The sequence below is a fragment of the Coffea eugenioides genome, chromosome 5 (assembly GCF_003713205.1).
Source record: "Coffea eugenioides isolate CCC68of chromosome 5, Ceug_1.0, whole genome shotgun sequence".
Classification (NCBI taxonomy): domain Eukaryota; kingdom Viridiplantae; phylum Streptophyta; class Magnoliopsida; order Gentianales; family Rubiaceae; genus Coffea; species Coffea eugenioides.
The window spans coordinates 48,842,247-48,869,240 of NC_040039.1; the positions used below are offsets into that span (position 1 = coordinate 48,842,247).

At 37.0% G+C, this 26,994-nt stretch overlaps 4 protein-coding genes across 7 annotated transcripts; 2 read left to right on the forward strand and 2 right to left on the reverse strand.

Annotated features, from left to right (window-relative positions):
• Window positions 1-801: 801 nt before the first annotated feature.
• On the forward strand, window positions 802-2,095 carry LOC113771932. Its single transcript, XM_027316479.1, has 3 exons — window positions 802-870; window positions 954-1,048; window positions 1,162-2,095. The coding sequence occupies exons 1-3, from the start codon at window positions 802-804 to the stop codon at window positions 2,093-2,095; spliced, it is 1,098 nt and encodes a 365-aa protein (XP_027172280.1).
• A 535-nt stretch (window positions 2,096-2,630) lies between these two features.
• LOC113770256 (COP1-interacting protein 7) lies at window positions 2,631-9,074 on the reverse strand. 4 transcript variants are annotated; one of them, XM_027314671.1, is made up of 10 exons: window positions 8,848-9,074; window positions 8,579-8,755; window positions 8,358-8,482; window positions 7,824-7,879; window positions 7,674-7,720; window positions 7,421-7,573; window positions 6,580-6,818; window positions 4,045-5,747; window positions 3,428-3,757; window positions 3,234-3,324 (listed from the first exon to the last, which is right to left on the reverse strand). In XM_027314671.1, exons 1-10 carry the CDS (start codon window positions 8,904-8,906, stop codon window positions 3,319-3,321), a joined length of 2,895 nt encoding a protein of 964 aa, XP_027170472.1. In that variant the 5' UTR covers window positions 8,907-9,074; the 3' UTR covers window positions 3,234-3,318. The 4 variants fall into 4 exon arrangements, with proteins under 4 accessions (XP_027170471.1, XP_027170470.1, XP_027170472.1 ...); XM_027314672.1 differs by having other exon boundaries at window positions 3,236-3,321; XM_027314670.1 differs by having other exon boundaries at window positions 2,631-3,757; window positions 7,824-7,876.
• A 7,196-nt stretch (window positions 9,075-16,270) lies between these two features.
• LOC113771933 (TIR domain-containing protein-like) lies at window positions 16,271-17,386 on the forward strand. Its single transcript, XM_027316480.1, has 2 exons — window positions 16,271-16,764; window positions 17,239-17,386. The coding sequence occupies exons 1-2, from the start codon at window positions 16,271-16,273 to the stop codon at window positions 17,384-17,386; spliced, it is 642 nt and encodes a 213-aa protein (XP_027172281.1).
• A 4,341-nt stretch (window positions 17,387-21,727) lies between these two features.
• On the reverse strand, window positions 21,728-26,198 carry LOC113772109 (beta-glucosidase 18-like). The gene is made up of 12 exons (XM_027316659.1): window positions 25,660-26,198; window positions 25,481-25,547; window positions 25,311-25,369; window positions 25,104-25,179; window positions 24,917-24,991; window positions 24,747-24,834; window positions 24,406-24,658; window positions 24,204-24,319; window positions 23,393-23,666; window positions 23,160-23,262; window positions 22,708-22,813; window positions 21,728-22,216 (listed from the first exon to the last, which is right to left on the reverse strand). Exons 1-12 carry the CDS (start codon window positions 25,837-25,839, stop codon window positions 21,955-21,957), a joined length of 1,659 nt encoding a protein of 552 aa, XP_027172460.1. The 5' UTR covers window positions 25,840-26,198; the 3' UTR covers window positions 21,728-21,954.
• Between the last annotated feature and the right edge of the window lie 796 nt (window positions 26,199-26,994).

The window sequence follows — 26,994 nt, forward strand, 5'->3', positions numbered from 1 at the left end:
TGACTTATTATAGAAGTTGCAGAAAAATTTTTTGAAGTGCGTAAAATTTAGAATATTTTGAAGTGTATAATTTAAAAACTTTGAGAAGTTTTTTAAGATTACTGTTGTTAAAGTTGTTAAAAAACTTGTAGCAGACAAACTTGATCAAAAATTTGCTTGCTAAACAAGGCCTATATTTTTTGTGATAATTTACTGCGATATATTCACAGTAAGAATTTGTAATTTATATGAGAATGCTAAAGGTTAATGCCTTTGTTCTTTGCAATTTTGGGTCTATATCATCAAGTTTTCTTCCATTTTGCTGTAGAAAAAAGCGAAGCATATGAAAGGAAGTTCAACAGGCTAATACCCGCTTTTAAGCCATTTTACTTGCATGCCAAGGCTTTGACCGACAAATTATTTACTTGTTTATCCTCTTATTAAAATTTCAACATGCATCTGGGTAGTAAAGGTGGGAAAATCCAACAGGCCCATTGGGCCAAGTGTATCTAAGACGAAAAGGTCTGCAACTAATTTAGAATCTTTCGTAACTTCTTCTAGGGAAGCCCTCCTTATTTTATACTATGACAATATAGCCACCTAAGAAATTTTTTTATTTTAATTTTTATTTGTTGCATTTCAATAAAAAATTTTCTCCTTCCCAATTTCCAAAATCTAAGATGAATACTGAGTCTATGGGGTTTAAGAGTTTTGAGTTGTGGTGACACCATTCGAACCGCATTCTTGTTTTACCACAGCAAAAAACTGATCAAGGAACTGAGGCAAAGCTTAGCAATCCAAAAGAACAGGAGGAATGCCATGATGAGGCAGCTGCGTGCTGATATTGCTGAACTTCTCCAAAATGGCCAGCATAAGGCTGCTTTATCCAGGGTAATCATAGCTCTTGATATTCCCTTTTGGTAACGTGAAGTTTTCTTTGCATTAACTTTTACTCAGTGATATAGACTGTGCAGCTTCACAAGGACGAGCTTAAGTTATCAGCTTATGATCAAGTTGACAAGTTTTGTGATTGTGTTGTCAAAAACCTCAAGGATATTAGACCTGACGGGTAAGCTAATTTTGATTTCGGTCTTGTTCATTCCAGCATCTTATAGAGATTTAATTGAGCATTGCAATCATTTTTATAGTTGGACTGTTTTCTCTGTCAACTTACTGCCGCAGAAAGCTGCCTGTTGATGTTTGTGAAGCAATATCAAGCTTGATATTTGCTGCTTCAAGATGTGGTGAACTGCCAGAGCTGCATTCATTAAGATATCTTTTCAAAGGACTTCTTGGTCCGAAATTTGAGAGAGCCAATGTCGAGCTTCTGCCAGGAAACACCGTGAACTCTTTAATAAAGCACAGTCTCGTTGTTAAGTCAGTAGCAGAAGATGTGAAGATCCAATTAATAAATGACATAGCAAGAGAGTACAAGCAGGATACTGGACCTCTCTCAAATGATGGTAATAATGGCATTAAAGATCAAACTCGACCCAAAAAGTTCGAGGAAATGCTGCCTGACATTGGACCGAAATTTGCCTTGCAAGATTGCAAGGATATGGTAACCTTTTGGAGTAATTTTCCTGATAGTTCAGATGGTACTGCAGGTTATGTAGCCTCTAAAGCAGCTAATACAGTTACATTCAAAGAGAAGAGTGATGACGATTCCTTGGAAAGTATTAGATCAGACGGAAAACCGATTGAAATAGAGGCAGCCCCACTCTGTTTCCATGACAGGGAAAAGCTACATATGCAAGGGGAAGATATTATGACTGGGAGTGAATACACTACTTTGGACTCCTCCAACAGCTTTAAGAGATCTTCCAACACGAATGCCGCTGATAAAAAGTGTGATCACTTGATCAAGCCAGATTCAGTAGATGCAAGATATGATACCGCAATTGCCACGAACACTTCTCAACATGAAGAAGTCATCGGGGGTCAATGTTTACACAATGACAAAGATATCAAGGCTGAATGTCACGTCAAGGAAACAAAAGAAATTCCCAGATCTCCTATTGCCCATGTACATCCAAAGCTTCCTGACTATGATGATTTGGTAGTCCAGTTTGGGAATCTAAAGAAAGAGTACATGCGGAAAATTTCAAATAAATAAGTACCTTATAAGTAGTTGAGGTGGAAAAATTGATCTTGCTCTTGCTGCCTAAGTGTTAATTGACAGTTCACCAGTCATAGCTGCGCCCTTTTGATTCTCTAGTACAGAAGCTTCATGTTAGTGTCAGTTTTTAGACACACGGAAGTTTGTGGTAAGCTCTTGCAGGACTTCATTTTGCAGTATTGAAGTCTAGATACCAAAATGCATTCAAAAGTAATTCGAGTCACTATTTCTTTATCCCCTTGGTTTTACATCTGAATTTTGAATGGTGCTGGAATTTTCAAATGCAAAACATTCTATACAACAGCAATGTACATAATACCACAGTTAAAGAAGATGAACACAAGTACCTTTTTGAACAATATAAAGAAAGCTTATATTACATGAGATAATCCTAGCGAGATTCAGAAGTAAAGGAATAAATACATTTTCACACACAAACGGAGAGAGTTTACAGTGCTATTGAGAATGCTACAAGATCATATTGGCAACATTTCACAAAGAATATTATACCAATTCAAATTTATTGGACACGTGAAACAAAGAATACTCTCTTACATTTCTTCTATAGGAATTGTAGATAACCTGTTTAGATGTATATTCATTTGGCAACAAAACCCAAGGCCTTATTGAATCGAAATCATTTCATTTCTTTATCTACCTGGCACACAAAAATTTCAATTAATAATCAACTGCTTCACAAATCAAATAAAAGAATTTGGACTAGCGTACGGTCGGAACAATTCCGGGAGGCTTTCAGCTTTTCCGACCAAACAATAGAAGCTTTCTGAATCCCTTGGAGATTTTAGGGGAGGTTTCACCATTGTTCCACTTTTTACGGCTGTGGTATTCAGGGCTTGTGTCACATTTCTGTGGTGGGGTTGAGACTTCAGACACAGAAACCTTGGGCAAGACAGGAAAATTTTCACTCACCATAATATCCTCAATAACGTCTGAAGCAGTGGAAGGTAGTTCATAACCGCTCATTTCAGGCTTTGATCCAGTATAATCGTTGGTCACCAGAGATGCCTTGGTTGTATCCTCAACATTAACACTCAAGGGTTCTGTTTGAGCAGAATGATTTTCAATCGGCACTGGCAAGTCTCTTTCTCTTTCAGTTTTATCAATTGAAGAAATACTGTGCAACTCCTTAATATCTTCAGCTTCCTCGCGCAAACCACCTGGTGTAGCTTTCGGCCTGCTTTGCTTGTTTTGCAATGATTTCACTGCTGCCATATCATCACTTCCAGGAGCATCAGAAATAGAAGAATATTTATTGGAATCCTTTGCACCAGTTTTCTTATCTGAGAATATCAACTTTTCTTGATTTACCTTCTTGTTCTGAGGTCCACTGTCCTTCATCGTTGCTTTTTTAGTTTGGCCTGCTTTTGATTCACTTGATGACCGCAGATCACTTGTCCGAGCAGCAGATAGGCGATCTATCGTGGAACTCCTGAAAACAGGCTTGTGTAATTTTGTTGTCTCCTGAGTTGAAGCCTGCACCTTAGTCTCCCCATTATTTGCAGACAATGTGGCTTTCTTGTTCTCCTTTGTGGTCATCCTTGAAGTTACTGCAGGGGACGCCTTGGTGGCACTTCTTTCAGCAATTCGTTTTTGGCGCTGAATGCGTAATTCTTCCATCTTCTTTCTATTCTCTTCTTCCTGCCAACGAGATGCAGAGAAGGTAAGAGGACATCGAAGAAAGTGGTGTGAATCATACAAATGCGTAAAATAGATTAAATGAGTAAAACACTTTTGGATATAGTCTAATGAGCCCAAACAAGTCATTTTACAACCCTATACTAACTTCAATGTGCAAGGAGATGAGCTAATGCCAAGGAAAAGACTCTTTATACTTGTGATTACAAATTACAGGTACTGCATATCAAAAGGTAGTCGTAACTCTTGTTCTATGTGATTTCCATGGACTAATAAGGTTTGATGTTTACCTGATCAGTTTTGCTCCTGTGAACCATTGTTTTGCTTCTGGAAGGAGTGTTCCCAGATTTTGATAACAATTCCGATCTGCTCCTACTTAGTAATCCAGCTGTGGTTTTAGACTTGACTTGAGACTTACCAGCAGTGGTGTTAGTTGATTTAACATTTTGGAGCTTCTTAACATCAATAGAATCGTTTGTTTCAACATCAGACTGTTGTTTCACAGCTTCAGCTAATGAATTCTCATTGTAGTCCATCTCTGGATTCCAAGGGGCAGCAACTTGCTCAGCTACCGAATGCCGTCCAAGCACCATATAGAGATCATCTGGTTCATAACCATTATTAGTTCTGATCTTATCTTGTGCATCATCAGGTCTGCTAGTATCATGTTGGTGTGCACCAGCTATATCTGCTTCCAGAAAAATATCAGTCTTTTGTTCGTCAATGGATGGCCCACCAACTGGCCCAGCTTGAATCATGAATGAGTCGTCAACGAGAACATCTTTATTGCTTTCCTTAATCTGCAAAGGCTCAACACCGTAGGCAGGAGTATTTTGACCATTAAACATCGCGTGATCTCCAGATATATCTGGTCGATTGCCAACAAACCAGTTTTCTTCTCTTTGGCTCTTCATGATGGATGATTCAGTTCCCCAGTCAGACAAAGTAGCTTGGCGATGTGCTTCTGAACCTACAAATCTCTGTGACAGTAATAATTCCTCATCTGCAGTTCCTCTCTTTACTACAGCACGGACATTTTCCCCAGCATCAAAATTTGCCATATTTGGTATACCCTCATCAGCTACAGACCTTTTTCCCAACAGAAAAGCATCTGTTGCAATACCACGATTTCTTGGCACATCCTCTGCTTCCACACTAAAGGACGAAAATTTTTGTCCCCCTGAGAACTTGTTGGTCATATACTCGTGATATTCTCCGGTGCTTTGGCTAGTGTCAATCGCTCTTGAATCTGAGTCTGCATCCTTCATAAGAAGACTCTGGAAAACATCCCACTCCTGAGTTTTCTTTTCTCCGTCAGTTATGGCTGCGGATATATTTTCAATGTCCCTATTAGCAAGACCATCTGTTTCATTGATGTGTTTTTTGATTCCATCCCGTTTTCTGTTCTTGCCTGATGTTGATTTGTGCCGTTTATCGAATGATCCAAGAGCTTCATCCACCTGCTGTTTAAGGGAATTAGCATCTATGAATCCATCCTCATCTGACGAATCAACTTCAGAATTGCTCTCTCTTTCTCCACTTCTTTTGGAAGTAATGTAGTTTATGTTGCGGAAAACAACCTTCCGCGAAGAACTTTTTCCAGACTTCTTAGGCAACTGATCCAAGGAATGCCTTTTTCCATCATCCTCATAGTCCTCTGAATCACTTGCTGAGCTGGAGTAACTAGGCTCATTGCTATCACTATGTTTAGATGTACGCTCTTTTCTTCTATTTGAAAATTTGTCCTTGTTCTTGGAAACAGATTTACTTTTCCGATCATCATCCGCATGATGGCCCAAACCAGATTCTTCAGTACCTGAAGGCCATGGTCCATTTCCTGGAAAATATGACGGGGGAACCTGCATTCCGGGATAGAAGTAGCCTTGATATGGGGGAAACTGTTGGAATGCAGGACCTTGAAAATTATGCATGTACTGTGCCCATGGTGGTACTTGAGATGATTGTGCAAAAGTTGCTTTTGGCAAGCCATTATCTGCAAATACCAGGATGATCATTGGTGGTTGACGGTGACAGGATAGAACTAAATTGAGTTACTGTAAAAATAATAATGTTCATGAATTTAAATTTTAATGTTTGCAAAGGAAAAGAAAAAGGATATTTCAATGGTGCTTGAAATTGATACAGAAGTGATAATGCTATTGCTTTAACTAACACTTCTTTTGCCAGTGCCCTGAAGGTGTGGCTATTTATTGCAAAAGCACATTGTGATAGTTCTGTGGCTTCTGTCTCATCTAGAGACAGACACTTTGGATGAAGTTGAGAAGAATTGGAGAAGCAAATATGTGGAAGATTAAATAACATTTTCAGCCAGAAATTAAGATTCAGTCTAACTTCTTAGGTCATTGGACACTGTAAATTCAAGGTATTGTCTAACTGGGAGGAAGGCGTTACGTGTCTGATGCACTGGCTTTTGTATACATGCTTGTTGAACTGCCATGATCAAAATGGAGAATAAGAAGAGAGTGTGTTACAAGCTGTTCAGGTCTATTAATACTTACCCTATATAGAGAGGCATATCATAAATGATTTTACAGGTCCTTAGAATGCATTAAAGATGGATTTCTATGACAACAAAGGGGTAAGCTGTCAAAGTTGCAAAACAGACAGATGTTTTACACTTTCTTTGAGCAGAAATAGAAGCAACGAAAACGAGATACAAGGAAGGAAGAGGATAGTAAATTAACTTCAGTTAACCGTCTATCCAAAACCATCAGACAGTCAGCAGTCAGCATTCTAAAGTTGATTTTGACCCCAGAAGTTAGATTCTTTAAGTAGTAACAAGGAAAATGGAGAGTCAACTTTACCAGGATTAGTCTCTAAACTTCCAGGACTTGTGGTTGAGTCAGATGCTGGTGCATCTACTTGCCCATTCGGTTGTCTGCTGGAGAGACCACCATCATTACCTTCACCAGCAATGATGATTCCAGATGTTCCCAAGTAAGAAAATTCTGGAGAGAAGGCCTGCATTGCTGCCACTTCATCCATCCAGATTCTATCGTCACTCTTTTTATTGCACAATTCCATGAAATTGTTACATGCTTCCCTGATGAAACCAGATATTAGAGTCATTCAGAGTAGGAGGGAGAGAGAGACTTGTGAATTAATTATTTTATGGAGGAAACTTTTTTTGTTCAATAATCAAGCAGAAAATGCTTCTTGTATCTAGAAGGGAACACTTTACTCGATACAGTTTAAACGTTATCCTGTTCAAGGAATAAAAAAGGACATGTCAAAATAGATCTGCAACATGAGAAAGAGTCTTGCAGTTTACTCAAGTATCAGGATAACAATCTTTATAATATGTTTCACTAATAACCAAGAGACAAGAAGAAAATTGCTCATGGCAATGCAGAATTTTTAACTCAAAATTTGAATGTCTAGATTCTAAAGCAACTGGAGGTCAGGCTTCCTTTCGTTAATGTTATAAAAGTATAAATGGAAAGAGAAGTAGAGACAACTAGCAGTCTCGAAGTACCAAAATTGGTTTCTGAAAGAGAGTTCTAATCACACCAAGAAAAAATGATTTAGATAAGCCTGTAGGCTGAATCAGGGTATTTCCCATCTTCAATTTATGGTCAATCCATGATTTGTTAAACAGGCAAAGCTGATGCAATCCAGAGGGTCCATAACAAAACACTTTCCTACCTTAAACGATTAGCTCCAAATGCATCGCTGAATGATATCAGATCATCTATGTAATCCATCTCGAATCCTGCTACCAAAGCACGAGCATAAGCCATTGCTTGCTCTTTCCTTAGTACAGCCCTCCGAGTTTCCAAGGCACGCAAAAGTTGAACCCTGTAAATTACAAGCAGCAAACAATTATTGAGAGAAAAAATTGGAGAGACCTTAACTTCATAGACACAATAGATCACTATGACCAGGTGCCGATATTTACTTGGAATTCTCTTCTTGTGTGGCATCTCCATTTCCACTCGACTCGACCTTGACAACAGTAAACATGAAATTAATTATTGCACTCGTTAAGAAAATATAAGTAGGAATTGCAAAATGTGTCACAAAACCTATCAACCATAGTCGAATTTACCTTAGCTTGAGCAGCTGAACCTTTTGTATTCGCAACAGCCAAGGACATGTTTCCTGCTGATGACATCGTGATTGTTGAGAAGCTCAAAGTAGTGCACAAGAAGCATTTTTAATGATATAAAAACAAGTTGAAGTATACAGTTCGTCGAATCAGCCTCCTATACTAAGTAGTTTTCCCACAATTTCAGAAGTGCATGGTGCTTGGGCAGTGGAAAACAAAGAAAATCAGATCTATCTCTTTTAAAGGAGGAGGAAGAAGGAGGGAGAAAGAGAGAGAGAGAACTCCTCTTTTGGTCCGTATTTTAGCCCAAAGACATACTGTTTTGATCTCTTTACCAATTCTTTTTACATCTTTTGATGTATATGGTACCAGATTCCGAAATTTCCAATGTACACGGGGCCTGCAGCTCATAACCAAGCAATTTCATATTCTCTTTATCATAACTGATTGGAGATTATGAACTGTATACTAAAGTTCAATCCAAGTCCACAAAGTGTATGGCAGAATCTTTGAAAGTAGGTCCATCAATCTTACCGTCAGCATCAATCTGCCCATTTGCTTGTTCATTCAACAGAATTGAGTCCTCAATCTGCGTGATCTCCCTCTCAATAGTCACGAATCTCTCAAGAACTTCTGGAGTACTAACAAACCTCACGAACCTGAAAGGAACAACATGATCAATAGCATAAAAATGGAACAACTGATTAACAGCATAAAAATCTCAGAACAACTGATCAATAGCATAAAAATGGAACCTTTCCAGAGTGGCTTTAGTGAACCAAGAGGCGTTATTGGACGTAGGCCGAAGAGTAATGGAATAACCCCCTTTAGAAATCTGATCTTTTGCAGATTTGAGATGAGAAAGAAATGGTTCCAGCAGCCCAGAAGCTAATTTCTCATTCTTGTTACCAGCAAAAATTACAAGATCACACCTTTATTACACCATTAAGCAAACCAATCAAAATAAGCGAGTTTTCTCACAAATAAATGGACAAATTTGCATGAAAAAGCACAACTGTTTTACCTGGTTCTAGTCGGTGTAAGCTGAAACAGAACATAATCAAGATGGGTTCTCGAGTCCATACTTTTTCACGCACAAAAGCACACACTCAGAGAAACAAAGAAACAGGAATCAGAAAGTCTTGTTGTTTCAGTACATTAGTCTTCTTGGAAGATGATTCTTGCAATTCTTTAATCAGAAATTTAGATAATGGACAGGAAAAGGGGAGGCGATGAAGCTCCTGGGGCACATGCTGCTACATGCTGGCAAGTGAGTGAATGTGAAACACAGGGAGGGATTTCTACCGGGATTCAAACGTGGGGTCCACTATCCCCAGCCGACATGTCCTCTCAATAGTACTATAAATAAAAAAGTAGCAAGTTCATATCAAGGTAGAAATTGGTGCCTATTTGATGATCCATATTCTGTAGCATAGTGAAGGAATATTAGATGTCTGCGTCAGAAATAGAATTATGAATAATGTATTGATAGGAACCAGGAAGGAGCCATTGGCAATTTGGATATTGGCCCATTGTTAGAGGTTAGTTGAGAAGTCGTTTCAGTGTGTTGTTTAGCCTTATAATGCAGCTGTTGTAACTTAATAATCTTGTGTTTAAAGATAAAGAGGGCTCCTCCATTCCGGCAGCAGTTCCATTTGGTTTACTGACAAACCACCTCACCATACTGCAGCCTTCTTCTCTAAGAAGAGAAATGCAAGAGGGGGTGGGTTAAAATCTTTGATCAAAACTGGCATTGCTTTACTTTGCTGTCACTCTCAATGTTGTAGTAGAGTAAGAATGAGGGCAAGGAATAATCAATTGCATTACAGGTTGGAGCTGCACCTGATTGTATGAACCAGACTTTTCCAAAGGAAAAATATCCACTACTTGGAGCCCTTCCTTCTAACCAATACAACTGGACCTCTTTCTTTCTTTTTTATTTACTTTCTATATACCTTTTCAATTGTTAGGAACTGTCCCAATTTCTATATACCTATGTGTATTTCTTTCCTTTGACACTTGTTATGCAGCCAAGCACGAGAACAGCGATACATTCTAAATTAATCATCATCAAGAACATCAGCTGATTCACTAATATGTGTCAAAGTGGAACATAACATATATATATGGATCGAGTAGTAAAAGAATGTTGTTGAGAAGATGTTCCAAAGAAAGAAAGCGGTTAAAATATGATTAACCTCTTGTAAAACGAATGTCCTTCCCGGATGAAAGAGGAAGAGGAAATTAATTATGCATGTGTGGGTGATTTCACAACTGGCAACATTTGTCTTTGTTATAATCAACTTGGGTGCAATTATTGGTTTGACTAATTACAAATATCATTGGATAATTATCATACACATGCAGAACCGGGTAGGACTAGACTTGATCATACTCATTCACAAACCTTTTCGGTCTCGTAGTTTTAGCTGTAACTAGTACTGTTGTTGCTGTTGATCTTGCCTGGCCCGTCAAATATTCAGATCTAGTTCTGGGACTAATTCATGTTCCCTTTTTTTTTTATTAATGATGATTAGTAACACAATACCTGCAGATTCCGGAAAAAACATATATCAAGACAAATAACATTCCCTTTCATTTGTGTTCCTTTGCTCGGTGCATGAATGTCAGAGATATACATGAATATGCTACTAGCATCTAACAAGAAAAAACTCAAAGGAAGAGAGTGTAAGCAAGAGGTTTCGGGTTCGAGTCCTTCCGTTTATACTAAAAAAAAAAACAAGAAAAAACCCGCGGTAGGGAAAAATTTTTCTTCAGATAAAACTTGCCTGGGCTATACACAACATATACCACAGAAAAAGTTGTTTACTGCTACACTAGATAAAATCCGACCCAATTTCCCAGTTTGAATTATGGCCCTTTCCTCTACTTGGACAAAGTGGGATCAGAAGTAGCCATCGGAGTTTGCATCTTGCGAATGAATAAGTTTTAGGCTGGTTAGTATGGATGGGGGCTGTAAATGGGCTTCCACGCCTCCATAATAAATGCCCGGAGCCAATCCTCCCCCGCAACTTAATATAAGTTGCTCATAATTTGGAAACCCCACCCCTGCTTAACTTCCATAGTTACATAATACTAAATCTAAAATTTGAGAGCTCCATGATAAGGGATTAGTCAAAATTTTAGCAAAAAGTCGGGGGATAATTCGTTTGGGGGAACGAGGAAGCATCTTAATTAATCGCATTCTGCTTAATCAAGACACGGAGTTGGGGGAAAGAAAAAGGCATAGAGCAAAAAATGATGTCCTGAATAAGTAACATTTGTCGGTCTCAATTTTGTGGTCCTTAGGTGAAGATGATTAGACAAAGTCCCTTACCCTCATAAAAGGATATTTATTGGAGATTATTTGTGACATTGAGTTACCTTTGTTTAGTTGGATGCATGCCTCACTTTTCTATTTTTTTTAGGTAGGAAGAAGTTTGGATAAATTCAGCTCCAATCACCTTAGGAATTAGGGGCATGCATTCGAAACTACTACTATAAGTTGCTCACTTTTCTATCATGATACTGACCAAATGACTATATTATTGGGTCCCATGATTATACCAAATTTTCATTATTCTGTTCTTGATTAAAAAAGAAAAAACTTTTAGTTTTTAGATACTCATTCTAAAACTTTGTGCCCTCTAATGATCACCATCCATTAAAAGAAAGAAATGCTAAACTAGGTGCATACGAAGAATAGAAGAATTATGAAAAAGATAATCAGTGGGCAATTAGGTATTTGGGTTTTTCTTTTCCTTTTCCTTTTTGTTTTGTTTTGTTTTGTTTTGTAGTAGTGGCTGACAAGATTCAAAAACATTATGGGAGAAAAAACCATAGTACTTTATGACAATGTAACTGGAAGGCTTTAGCATCATTATATGTTATTGTAATGGTGGGCATTAGTGATGGACTAGATCAAACAAGTAACTCTTAGACTCATTCTCGCCAAACAAGGGGAAAAAAAAAAAAAGAAAAAGAAAGAAAAAGAAAACATGACTCATTCAACAGAGTCACAGCGTCGGCTTTTTCAGTTTCTTGAAAATTTTGGGGAACAAAATCCAAATTTTATAAGAACACAGGTGAAAATTTAGCATCATTGGAGGCCTATGGTGATTCCCAAGATTTCCCTCTGGACTCTGAAGTCTGAGGGAGTTGATAAAAGAATAATTGTTAGACTCATTCTTGCAGAACAAGGGGACAAAAAGAAGAGGAAAAATATTGACTCGTTCATATACTACTAGTACTGCTATTTTCTGCATTCTTAGGCTTCTTTTACCGGTTGATAGCCTAAACCAAATGAGGAGTCCGAGGGTCAGGATCATACACAGCTGCTGAGAATTTGTTGAGCCTTGTGAGGGGCAGGTGGGCTTTTCTCTTGTCCCCCGGTTTCATGTGATTTTATTCAATAAACCCACCTTCTTTAATGATCCTACTCGGAGGTTGGAATTTGCGTCTGTCCCCATTATTACTTTTGAGTATTTTCACATTTTTATAATTTCCACTTCTGGAAAGTATTGGAAGCATAGACATTTTAAGTGGATAGACAGCTTTGAACAAGTAAAAAATGTTCTTTCAAGAAATAAAAAAATAAAAAGGGAATGCCAGACAGTTCTCTCAAGGGTGAAAGAAGGAAAAAAATCTTATAAAAAAATATAATGTGGAAAAAAAAGGACAAGAACAAATCAAATTTTATCATTTTAATAGACGTTACGGTTGGCTAATTATTCCTAATTTTTTTAGTAGAAAGAACTACAAATCCTGGTAAACGAGGATTCAAATCCTAGCTGATAGTTTGGAGTAGAAAGGTAAAAATTAGTTAAAAAAAAAAAAAAAAAGGGAGAGGGGGCGGGTGTCTTTATTATTTTCGATATTACCAGGCCTTTGATTAAATATTATTAATTTTGTCAATTATTACGTGCAACTTTGGTTGGGCCTTTAGACGTACAATTTGGGCTTCAGACAAATTCGTAGCTCCACCAATCCAATCCCATGTTAGCATAACCAATCTAATGCGGCGTCCATTTCCGACTATTAGTTATGTTGCCCTCCCGCCCGGCTGGCCGGCTCAATTTATCCACTCAAGCTCATTTAGCTGAGGGATTTGTTTTGGTAAATACTACTCTACTTTGGATTGTACTAGTTAATCAATATATATTCTCCTTATTTCTACTAAAAAAAGAATATTTAGCCTTGAAGTACCTCTAGATCAAAAGTAATAAAACAAAGGAGCTTTCAAGAAAATTTTGGCCAAAGTTAGACGAAAGAAGACAAGAATGATTGTCTATACAATCATTCCTGAGTGTAAAACCTTTTAAGTACTTTATAATTCATAATCTCGTAAGATATTTATAATATCATAAAATAATTCACGTAAAGTTATACACGTCAGTTTATTGAAATTACAACAATCCACCATTTGTCTTTTTTTTTTGTGTGTGTTAGTGATGTTATCTCATCCATACTTTGTTCGAACTAATTAAACGAGGATGGTTCGTAATATTAATGTAAAATGTCCCTTCTCCTACACTTACTTATATGAAAGCCATAAAACAAAGACGAAAAAGTGCCTTCGATGACATCCTTAGGGGAGGCCAAGGATACATCTAAAGTGCCTTAGATGAGTTAATGGTACGAAAATGTTTCAATGCGTCCAGTAGTTAAGAAAGCTATTTAATTAGTTACGACTCGTAAAAGTGCTTCAATGCACCATGTAGAGCTTTCAAGACTTGATGATATAAGGCTACAAACAGCCGAGTTAAGTCGAGTTTTGGCCTAATCGAATCGAGTCTTGACTTAATTTTATCGAATTCGAACTCGAACTCGAGCTCGACGAGCTTACAATTTTGTAGTTCGAGCTCGAAAAAATAAAAATAATTATTTTATTTTATTTTTTAAAAAATAAATAAAATAATTTTTTTCTTAATAAATAATAAAATATTAAGAATATTTATGTAATTTTACTATTAAAATAAAAAATAAAAAATAAATAAATGCATATACTCTAGCTCGCGAGCATGACGAGCTTAATATTTTGAGATCGAATTCGAATTCGAGTTCAACTTTGACTCGACCAGCTCGAGCCGCTCGATTCATTTGCAGCCCTGTAAGCAACTAGTTGTTTAGTAAAACATTGCCAATTCTATATTCCACGGTGCCCCAAATGTGAACTTCAGAAGATTTTAAAGCAAGTTCTGAATTGTCAAACCTCTGCTGTGATGACTCTTGGTTTTGAGGATTACACACAAGAAAGGGCATGTGAACAAGTTCAAATTCTTGAATCTTGACAGAGGAAAGGGAATTCAAATCGAAGTTTGTAAGATTATTAAATGTTTCTTAGAAGACGACATTTACCCCAAAGCTGGTCCCCCCCCCCCCCTACTGCTCCCCACCCCCACCACCACACAACAACAAAGTTTTTTTAGATTTTTTTTTTTAAGAAAAAAACTGAATATATATGGTTCTAACATACTCAGATATCCGGTAATTTTTTTTTAAAAAAAATATTTTTTCAGTTAGGACGTTATATAATATAATTAGACTTATAGTTAGGGTAAATTCAAAACTATATTAGTGTGCTTTTTGGAGATTACATTATTATGTTGAACTTATCTAATAAAATTAACATTTTTAGCACTTTATTTTAATTGATTACAGATAAGAGTTGAACTGTGGAGTGTATATTATTCTGGTAACTATAGTCAGCAATCGAAATCTAGAACCGTGAAGACCCATCAGTGAAATATTATTATTCTCTTAACTATAGTCAGCAATCGAAATCTAGAACCATGAAAACCCATCAACGAATTTTACTAATTAATGTATCAAAAACAAAAGCAAAAGGAGGGAAGGGGCTGAAATAAATAATGAAAAATTGGTTGATAAATGACCGGCCGATACATGCAAAAGAGAAAAAGTGCTTCATTGACAATTCCAATTGAAAAGTTGAGGAGCTCCGGTGGTCGCAATTCTTTTGTGCTTGTGGAAACTTTGCTGCTTTCACTAGAGGCATCATGCATGAAGTAGGAAACAGAGAGTTATGACCGTAAACCTTTTTTATGATGAGTTTAAGCTACGCAGAGCATTTTTTTTTTTCTTCCTCTTTTCTTGGTCCATGAAGAAAACTTTTGAAGTACTTTTCAACTGGTACTCAACGAGTATCAATTAAAAGGGGCCTTTTTTTTTTTTTTTTTTTGGTTTTTCAAGCATTGAAGTTAAATTGAAAATTTTCAAATGCGAGGAAAAATAATAAATGTAAGTGTATAATGAAATGATAAATTAGTGCTAACCAATTTTTATTGTAGTACACCAATTAGAATATCCTTCTATGAATTGGTAAAATAAGTAAGTAACTATAGGGAAAGCCATGGGGAAGCTGCATGCGTCTCTCACTTTTTTCTTATCTGTAACTAGAAGAGCTGAAAGTGTCAAGGCTTTTGAAGCCCAGGCCACAGAGATAAACTCAAAAACCATCCAAAAAACAAGAGGGACAGTAAGTGTAAATGTTTATATTTACACTTTACAAAAAATAAATGCTACTGATGTCTTGGTATACCATTTATTAAAAAATCCATCGTTAACACTCATTCGCAACCATATTGTATGCTCATCATTTCAGGTGGGAAGCTCCAAGAAAAGAATTGAAAGCCTGGAACATTCGTTGACTATCTAGCTGAAAACATGTTGAAACTTTCAACATTTGTCGGCCAATTACGCAAAGGTTTCATTTACAAACTTGGCAATGGTTTGAAATGGTAATTATCACTTATGCAACTAAGATTTATTAGTCCAAAACATGCGCAAGTTAGTTGATTTTTAGGGTGTATATGTATCAGTATAAGCGAGAGAAGTCGAATTTGATATTTTTTACCTACATTCTTTCCTTTCAAATCATTCAATCCATTTCTTCCCTATTTTTAAGGTACTGTTTAGACAAGATGACAAAAAAATATTCAAAAAAACAACTTAGCACCCCGTCGTATCTTGAGAAAACAACAGTCAAAATCGACTTGTTTGAAGGGTCTAGGGAATAATTCGTCTGAGCACCCCGAAGAGAAAATTAAGTTTCGTCCTTTTATGTCTCTTGTCAAAATCACTCGGTTATAACATGAATTTCAACGTCCTTTCCGTGGAACTTCCCACTAAAAATATATGTCAAAACTCCAAATCAACGTTAAACGTTCGAACTGGTAGTAAACTCGAAAATTCTTAACACAACACATAAACTATACCAATGTTGTTCTTTAGTAGAACGTGATTAATGATCAACAGGCCATTTTGAGAACCCTATATAAACTGCAAAAGCCAAAACGAATTTCATTACAAACTCAAACAGCCAAAAGAAAAAGAAACACATTCTATTTTTTTTTATTGCAATACTCAAAAACCCAAAAAAAAAAAAGAAGAAGAAGAAGAAGAGGGTTTTGAAATCTTCATAAAAAACCATGCAGCGTTCAGTGGCCAAGAACATACTCCAACGCCATGTTCTCAGCTACCAAAATCCGACCCGTCTGATTAACAAAATTCCTCAGCCACCATGCGATGTCTTCATTAACCACAGGGGCGTTGATACTAAGAAAACCATAGCTTCCTTGCTATATGATCATCTTGTTCGGCTGAGACGTCGTCCATTTTTGGACAACAAGACTATGAAGCCGGGCGACAAGTTATTCGAGAAAATCGATACTGCGATAAAGGGGTGCAAGATTGGAGTTGCAGTGTTTTCTCCTACATATTGTCAGTCGTATTTCTGCTTGCATGAGCTGGCCCTCATCATGGAGACTAAGAAAAAGGTGATCCCTATCTTCTGTGATGTTAAGCCATCACAGCTTCGTGTTGTGAACGATGGAAGGGTTCCCCCGGAGCAGATTGAGAGGTTTAACATGGCCCTAGAGGAAGCCAAATTCACCGTAGGCCTTGCATTTGACTCCACCAAAGGGTAAGAAATAAATCTTCATTCTTGTTTTTACTTTCTTACGTAAAAAAGAACGATAATTAATTAGTTATCGCAGATGAAAATATGCATTATGGACTTGCTATATATGCTCATTGTTTAGATACGATTGATTCTGAACCAAATGGATATGCAGTTCAATTTCAAGACATAATTTACTTATACTATTAATTATGCAGACTCAATTGTGAAGGAGGAGTTCAGATTTTTAGAGATCTTGGGTTCAAATCCTCAATTTTCATTCCCGTTTCTTAAATTTAAAAAAAAAAACATAAATGAAAGAAAACAAAAAGATAAAGAGATTGATAGCACGATTGATTTCAAAAGTTCAAACACTTGCGTTCTTGGGAAATTTATGATATGTATGTGTTGTATGTTTCCTTAATATTGAAATTAAACTTTATTAATTAATTGTTGAATTTCTTTATTGATTAATAATGTCTGTGTGGAAATTAACAGGAACTGGTCCGAAGTGCTAACGGACGCAGCAGAGATAGTAATGGAGAGCTTGGCTGAGGTCGAGAATGAAGAGAGAATGATGCACATGAGAATGCTAAAGTCCCCTTCCGATGTGCCCAAGATTTGCTCCACCAACACTGGCAACTGATCTTAAAACCAAGATTATGACCAAAATAATACATCTGCTGAGTTTTCTGAACGAAGCCAATAATTAACTAATAATTAATCTCCCTATATTCATTCAATTCAATTCAAATTCTTTCAGTCTTGCACGGTCTCATTCGTAAATAAAGTGACATCCCTACATATACATGTCGTTTGTCCCCTTTGACTGTATCTTTTACCAATTCTTTGAAGCGAAAATTCGTTGTAATTGTTCTCCTACTTAAATTTTCTTTGTTGGTTCTCCAAATTAATGCTGCTTGTATCACTGTAACTGAGACTCGAATAAGCGTTGTACTTTTTCCCGGAAAGCATAAAATAAAATAAAATAAAGCACTGTATTCACTGAAGTCATTTATTAATTGACTTTTTTTTTATTATAATTAACATAAACTTGTGCTTCTTATTATTAATATTATTTTCCAACAGAAGGTGGTATCCCAGTTTAGGCAGACTAATCCACCTCTTGACCTGCAAAGTTTTGTCCAGGGATACGAGAGCGCCATACCATAGGATTCGAACTGGCGACCTAGGGATACTACCTCATTCCTCGCTGGGGGCTCGTGCTAATTATTAATAGATAGATGATCCATGAGACCAAATGTGTGTCACTATTTGATTCATTTATCTGTGATGCTTATCAGTTATGGTCGTTACTATTTATGTATTTAACTGTGATGACAAATATAATCTCTGTAACACTTGCATTCCTTTTCTTTTTTATCCATTTTTTTCTGCCTCCTCGTGATAGTAGATTATCCATCATTTTTCAGTATTTGACATATGTGAAACACAGTACATCCCATTTGAGTTCGTGCAATATAATACCAGTATGACTAAAGGAAATCGAACGAAAATCGTAATGGCGAGGGAAGAAGAGTTAAAGGACGGCATGTTTTCACATTTTTCTCCCATAATATGGAGTTGTTCAATAAGAAATTTTCTTTTTTTCTGTTTCTGCCAAGTAATGGACGGTAAGAATTTCTTGAACGAGGGAGTAGAAATTCTACATTTTTTTTGTTGGTTATTCAGTATTTCTCCCCTGAGCCAACAAACCTAGAGCCTAGAGGGCGGTAATGGAAAGTTAAGACTGCTAAGTTGAATATACGTTCAATTCTAGAGATAGCAACGGGGCAGTTTTGGGGATCCTCCAAAAAACCTAGAAGGCTGAGCAAGTGATCGTCGCGTTGCCTAAGGCCTCTGCCACGCTCCCGTTTCCCACTCACCCAATGAACTACGGGCCCCCCACGTGTGGCTAAACTCTGCGGGCTCCATTCCCTCCATCCACGTCGACACCCTCGCCCCCACTTCTTTGTACGGCGTTGCGACGCCGTTACTCCTCCTGCACGCTACGCCCTCTGCTTTAACGTTTCCCGCTGACTTGGCATTTCCCTGATTTACGTTACCGTTACTTTTGCCACGAAACAACAAAAACACACACGTTTCGGGCGTCCGTAGTGTGCATGCCCGTTGCCCCGGTCGGGCCCAGCAACACTTTTCCTTTCCTTTACTCGCCCCACTTCCCCCGCGGTGTCCGCAAGTGATAATTTGGTTTTTTTTTTTTTTTTGTCTAGAAGCTTCTATTCAATAGATCAAAGTTAAATTTAAAAAATAAAATAAAATACGGAACTGAAAAAAGTGAAACAAGAAAAATGAAACAAGAAAAATGTTGAAATAAAACACCAAGAAAATTAAGAAAGTCAATTGGATTGTATAGATAACATCTGAGAATACTCATAAAATGCATAACATGCTTGTGCCAAATATCAATTAGAAATTAGATATAAATGAAATAACTGTTATGTTTAGTTGTCAAATATTCTAAATTTATTATTATTAGATTATATAATATAATATATTTATTTATATTAATAAATTGAAAGAAGAGATGAGGCGAGAGATGGGACCCCAAATTTAAAAAAAGGGGAAGAAAATTCCCCTGTCCTTGCCCCCGTCCAGCCCCATTACTCCCTCACGGGGCACCCGCTCCCATTGTCATCCTCGTTCAATTCTTGTTATTGTTAAGAAGAAGCAGGAGTACTCACATTAGGTAAGACTTTGCCATAGTATAAACACTACAAGGAGTAAGACGACTTTATTTTAGGCATGCGTTGACTTGAAAATCCACTTTCATAAACTTTTCCGAGCATTAAATGTCATAAAAGATAGATTGGTTGGAAGCAGAAAAACCTCGTGGAGATTGAAAAGAAAATTTCTGCAATCCTTAAAATTTTGAGGTAAGCAAACACTTAGAGCAGCAATTGAGTGCCTTATGCATTCAATTCAAAATATTTTCTGCGCCTCGAGCTCAAGTTATTTACACGAGTCCCATCCGTTTTTAACATAATTAAAATGTATCAAATTAATAGGGAAATGGTAAATGAATGTGTGCCTAATAATTTCCATGATAAAGCCTCACTAGCCCCTCTACTTAGATATGCTGATCACATTTGAAGCACGTAACTATTTAATATCAACATCTTATTTTAGTCATGAATTGACTAGAAAATGAATTCCCATAAACTTTTCCGAGCATTATTAGCCATAAAAAGATGATTGGTTCAAAACAAAAAGGGCAACTCGAGGATCAAAGTGAGAACTTTTGCAATCGTTAACATTTTCAGGTAAGCAACTGCGTGAAGGAACAATTGAATGACTTGATGCATAAACAATTCGAATTATTTTCTGTTCCACCAGTCCAATCCATTTTTTGTGGACATAATTAAAATGCACCAAATTAATTGCGCAATAGGAAAAAAAATAATGGCCAAGCATAATATTTTTCATGATGAAACGTTAGTACTCCCTGCAGCCATGTTTATCACATTCAAAGTCTTTTAGTATTAACTACTGAGGAGTTTACAGTAGAAAACTACATGGGAACTTCCGTGGGAGAACAAAACAGGAAGCTGTGAGAGCAAAAAACAGAAGTCAAGAAATCCGATCAGTTAGGAGCGTGTAATGAAACGGAACATGATTTCTGTCACCGGAAAATTCATCACCTAAACATCAAAGGTGACGGCAATGGAAAATTGTACACCATTACTTCACTTGTAACTAATCTTGAATGAATTAGTGCAATAATTTTTGAACCCACAAAAAAAAAAAACATAAAAAAAGGACACAGAGGAAAACAATAATTTCTTCCCTAGCTACAACACCTTTTTCCTCTGATTCCCTACCCGATCAATATAGGAAAGAAGTTGAATATGGTAGATAAGAAGAAGGAGAGTATGATGGATTGCCCCTGCAAATCCTATAAATTGCACGCCCAAGGACCTCCACCATTTCTGCAGCAAACCTCATGGTCAATGGCCTCAAAGACGTTGCCCACAATCCCACCACCGCCATCACTATTTCTGCGCCCAAGCTCATCATGCATTCTCATCGCTCATCCCAGGCCCCTTTGATTCCATCTGCAACACCAAGTCGCATTTTCAGCCAAACGCTCTTCCCAGACCATCAGAAAGGGTTGGAAAAAAGAAAACGTTCTAATGCGTAGTTGGTTGATTGTTAGGAGGTGCGATTTGCAAAGTAGTTGTCTCCGGGAGGATACGTGTCAGTTTACAAAAGTTACAAAATTCAAATGAAAATATGCGTGTTATACGCTTAAACCTGTCAGTGTCATAAAGGAAAAAAAAACGCCAACAAAGTAAGAAGTACTATTTTTTTTTTTTATCTGCAAAAGATAGGTGTTCTATAACCTAAACTAGTCTAATGTAAGCGGAAAAGGGCAAGGGGAGATGATCAACTAAGACAAGCCACATATTATGACAAATTTGAGAGAGGCAAGGGTTGAACTCTGACCTCCAACATCACTAAAGAGGGTGATGACCACGGGACCAAATGGCCAGTGACCAACAAAGTAAGAAGTACTAACTACTTCTTTCTTTTGTGCCTCTGTCCTTGCACAATTAATTATATGCTAGATATTTTAAATGTCGATATGTGATTGAAAATCCGTTTGAAGAAGTGGACGATGAGTAGGCCACCTGTGGCTAAGGAACAAGGACCGTTCCATAGGCTACATGAAGAATTAGCAAGGGTGGGCCATTTCAACAACGGCTATTCATGACGAAATTTTGATGCACAATTGTCGTCATCACATTTACTTCTTTTACTACTACTGATGCATGAATTTGGACAGGGACTTGCCCAAAAGTTCTCAGCTTGTATTTTGCTTTGCTTTACTACCTCATCTTCTGTTTTCTGCAAGAGATGCAGATTCCTAGCCATGCTAACAACACGGTAGCAACCCATAGAAACAATAATTACTGCTAGGATTACAACAAAGTTGAAATTGAGACTAGAATTGAGGCCAGTACTTGTCAGGAAATATTTATACCATTTAGCAGATGACCAAGGATTCAATTTAACCTTACATGATCACGTTTTTTTCATGTGCAAGACATAAGACTGGGCACATGACACGAGTCAATCAAATACAGGCATAATGACCTTCAATCAAACCATAGAACAAGAAGAACAAATGACTGCTATGGTGACATCAAAGGTGAAAGTATAAACACTAGAAAGATAGTTTTATATCAGTAATCAAGCCATTTCTGCACTACCATCCTTTACATTGGGTACCAGACCATCTTGATTAATAGCAGGAATTGCACTTCTTGACTCCAGATCTTTAAGGCTAGTCTTCCTCAGGAAATCTCTGTACCACTTGGCAGACAGTCTTGGAATGCGATTCAAGGTTACGCGGTCTAAAGAATAAAGTCCAAATTTGAGATCATAACCACTGGACCACTCAAAGGCATCCATCAAGGTCCAAATGAAATAGCCCCGTACGTCAGCTCCATCCCTATTAGAAGACAAGTAGAAATCTCTTCAGCAAACTTCCAAAGAAAGGTGATCATAACAGGAGTATTAAACAGCTCTATACCCAGTTTATAATTGCAAATTTTGATGATGAAAAATGCATAACTAGCCTGCAAAAGGTTAAGCCAATATAGAAATGCCATTAACACATTGCTCTAAAATGGGCACATGGGGCAGACAAGTTTAGCAGCTACACATACACAAAGCTAGCAGCAACCCAGAGAAATTCAAAAAGAGAAAACAGCAACAACAAAAAAAAAAAAAAATTCAATTTTAATAATTTTTTTTTTTTAAAAAAAAGTTAGAATCAATATTAACTTTGTAACTGGGGAAAAAGGCTTTACAGTGCAGGCTCATTTGGAAAGAAAGTGTACCAGATAGAGTCTAACAGTGTAACATGAAGTTTGAATCAGTTTCTAATGCATCAGATTCTAAGAATCAAAGCTCTGTTAAATAAATAAGAGAAACAATCACCTTATAGCTTGAGCCAAAGATGCAATATATGCTTTATGATATTCAACTCGCTTGGTATCATGCCGCAAGTCATCAACTTCACCATGTTCCCACGGTGGACAATAACCTGAAGGTAAGTAAACAAACATATTATGACAATGAACATTATCATCAAATTTTCTATCAATTTTATGCAATTGCAATTAGTTTCCCATGCCTGAGCTGATGAGTTGAGGAAATAATGTGAAATGTCAGACAACTTCACGAGACACATTACTTTTAAATACTTGGTGCTTTCTAAAATCAATCTTAGCCACTTATTTAATTTAATGCAACTTAAACCATTCCACTTCAGCAGCAAAATTTAACTTCAACAACAGAGTGACACTGCAGATCAAAAACCAGATTCGCAGACGACTATTAAATACACTGCATATATCTAGACCCATGAGAATTCAGAAATATATATGTACCATTCTCCACGATGAAAACAGGCTTGTCAGGGTATCGCTTCTTAGCATAGTCCACAATCTCTTTAATGCCTCTTGGAACAATAAAAGTTTGAAACATCCCTGTCTGTTAAAAACAGGATAATTTACTTTAAATCACAGAAAAACAATAAATCTCTAGTTCAAGTTGTCATTGCAAATTGAATGCGATAAAAAATATTGAGTATTTAAGTCATGGAAAATGGACTTCTTTTTACCGGTTCCCCAATCGGAACACCATCTCGTTCTGTAATAGTAGACACAAAGCCTTTGATTGCACGGTTTTCACCCGGTAAACAGGTACTATTAGAGCACATACAATTAGAATAGATGCAGTCCTTGGCATATACAGTTGCATAGTGGTTAAGCCCTATGAAGTCCGTACTATTGCTTAAGAGTTGTTTTTCCTCTGAAGTGAATGTCGGTAATTCTTTCCCGTGGTAGCGACGCATTTCTGGAGGATAATCACCATATACCAGAGGATCCAAACCCCTAGTTGGTAGGAATTACATCATGTCAAATCAAGAAAGTGGATTGTTATTCCATGATAACAGAGTTCACACCCACATGCAGCTCAACACCAAGAATTCTAGCCCACGAGGCCTACATCCAATCTTAAAAAGACATTGAGAACAAAACAGTAGAATTTATAAGATTTCAGTATTACTGGTTGGTGGATTATAGTCTAACTATTTGTTGGTTCATGTTCCATAGAATGTATTCCATGCCCACTACCCATTGTGAGACAATAATAAGGGAGTGCTGTTTTTTTTCTAGATCTCTACACTATCATAGCACAGAGAAAACACTAGGATTACCACAAGATATATCCATCCCGGTCTAGCACTGCTTGATTTAATGGTCTGGTATATAAACCTACCAATTATCCAACTTACAGGTCTAGCAGGCTTGTTTCAAAGGACCTGTGAAGGGAGGGCAGTTTGCTTGCAGGTGTTTCCAAATACCAAACTAGTGAATAACTCATCAAGCCAGATTAAAGGCCTACTATTAGGTCATGATAGCACTTACCAAGCCAAAGAAAAAGCCAATGCCCTATTTGCAGCTTCCTTGTCAAGCTCATCATCACTCAATGGTTCATACATCATTGCACTCACTGCAACTCCCATCATGCCACCTTGTTTGTGCTGCATCAACATTAATTGATCTTTGTAATCAAAGAAGAAAAAAAAAAAGAGTATAAAACAGTGGTACAAAGAATTACTTCACTTGCCTGAAACTGCTCACGGTAGAGTTTAACAGCCTTGGAATGTGCCAGTAACATATTGTGCATTGCAATGAGTGGCTCAATATCTGAATTTCCAGCAGAACAATTGCCAAAAGGAGGTGAGCAACGACCTGGAGGGTATATTCCCTTTTCATAGGCTAATTCAGAAAGCAAATTTGCTTCATTCATTGTGATCCAATACCTCACGCGATCACCAAAGTACTTGAAACATGTTTCAGCAAAATGGGCATAATCATCCCTTGCATATCACATGCACCGCAAATTTTGGTCATGAAATAAAAGACTTAACAACATCATTGAACACAGTAGAAAAAAGTTCAACATACTGCATAAAAGGACTTAGCCAGCCCCCGTATCTGTCCAAAAGTTCTTGGGGAAAATCGTAATGGTGAATTGTCACGAACGGCTTAATTCCTGCTACGCATAAATATTTCAAGCCTCAAAAGGAAAAAATGAGGTTGTGGGGCAGGGTTGACCAAGACTTTCTCCAGATTACCTCTGATTAATAGATTATCAATGATTTTGTTGTAAAACATGATTCCAGCAGGGTTAACATCACCTAACTTCCCTCCTGGCCATACCAAAAAAGGATTATAGTTACTGATAAGTGCTGATTGAACTTGATACTCACCAATAAACAACCAAAGAAAAGGTGTATGCAAAGGATCCGAAATTAACCATACTAGGCAAAATTCTGGCCCAAGAAATGGAGAACCGGTAAGCATCCACACCAAGAGAATGGATTATCTCGATGTCCTCCTATTGGAATTGAAAAAGTTTCAAAACTTCACGTCATTTCATTACTTCAATTTCTCAGTATTACATCTTCATCATACCGTGAATGTTAAAGAGTGCTTGAAAATAACAAGAAATAGGAGTAGAGATAGTACCAAATAACGATGGTAATGGTCAGCAGCTATATCTGCAGTGTCGCCATTATTTACACTACCTAAAAGAATTTGAATCAAATAAGAAATTAAACTGCTATCGTACAACAAGAAATGCTGGAAGACAGAGGCATACTAAAAAAGAAGCAGCTGCAAAATAGTATGACAAGCACCTCGTTTGCGGACAAAAACATCCCAGTTACTAAGACTCTTATCATCATCAAGAATTGCACCCTCAATCTAAAATTATCGGCACAGTATTATTGTTTTGGGCGAACTAAAGAATAAAAAAATTGAATCTTTACAGCCAAGAACACATACCCAAATCAGAAAAGTAGCAAAAGAAGCATACCTGGTATGAAGAAGTGGAAACACCAAAGAGAAACCCATCTGGGAAATCTGATTTTTTGACTTCTGCTGGTTGTTCTGCATTTCCATTGCCTTCTTCAGCAAAGGCTTTTGCAGAAATCAGCAATATGACCAACAAAAAGCAGAAAAAGTAGTAATAGGTAATACTAGCAGTTATTTTCATGATCGGACCAGGTTGACTTGTCCTGAATTTCTTGAAACCAATAATATGAAGCAAATATTACTGTTCAGGGCAATTTGATTAGTGCAGCTGCTCTGCAAAGTTATGGGGTACTAAAAAATTTACAGAACTGACAATTGGACGAATAATATGATGTATCGCGATGGGCATGAATGGTTCTTAGAGCAGCGGTTTCTCCGGCTGGCTGCGTCAAGGATGGTTAATCGTGAACTGCTTACCTACTCTTACTCTTACTCTTACACTAGTCCTTTGGATTTTAGTGCAGATACAGAGGTTTCAACCTCTGACCTGCAATCAAACCTTGTCTCAAAGGATAAGTGTGACAGTGACACTCAACGACTATGGGCGTCTCCAGTCTCCACTCTCCCATTATGATACTCAATTTCAAGTTTTCAACCTGCATGCAAAGGAAAAGGAATTTTTCACAAAAAAAAAAAAAAAAAAATTTCTATATTTTCGTAAACACATTTTTCAATAACTTTTTTTTTATTTCACGTATATTAAATCGTTACAGATTTTCTATAAAAACTCCTAAAAATTGCAAATGGCTAAAAACCGAAGGAACGTAAATAATTTGACCACAAAAGAAGAAAACAAAGGAAGAAGGGAGGTAAATGTAATTAATCCAAAATATTAAGACAATAAAAGTACATTAAGGAAATAACGTCCAAAAACAAAGCAAATTTTAACACTCGTTGTAGACTATTTTTTTTTACAATGAATATCATTAATTAAAATTTAGATCGATCACATTTGGACCATTAACTGTATTAAGACAGACACCCTTTCAAAGAAAAAGTAACACTAATTGTCCCACCTAACTTCTTGTAACTTCGAAAGTTCCAGGAAGTTGTGAGTAAGTCAATTTTTACGTGTTAATTGCCCCACCGAACTTCAAAGGGTTCGGCTAATTTTGTTTTTTTTTCCCTTGTAAGTGCAATGAAAGGACTCAAACTAAGATCGGAACATTGAAGAACATTTATTGAAGGTGATGTTGCCAATATTGTCAAACTGATCAATGAAGATTCATTTGATATTGGGACATTCATCCAAGATTATTCGTAAACTGCTTGGCATGTACCCAGATTGGGCAGTTACTACGATTCTAAGACGTTTTAGTTCTACTTTTCTTGATCG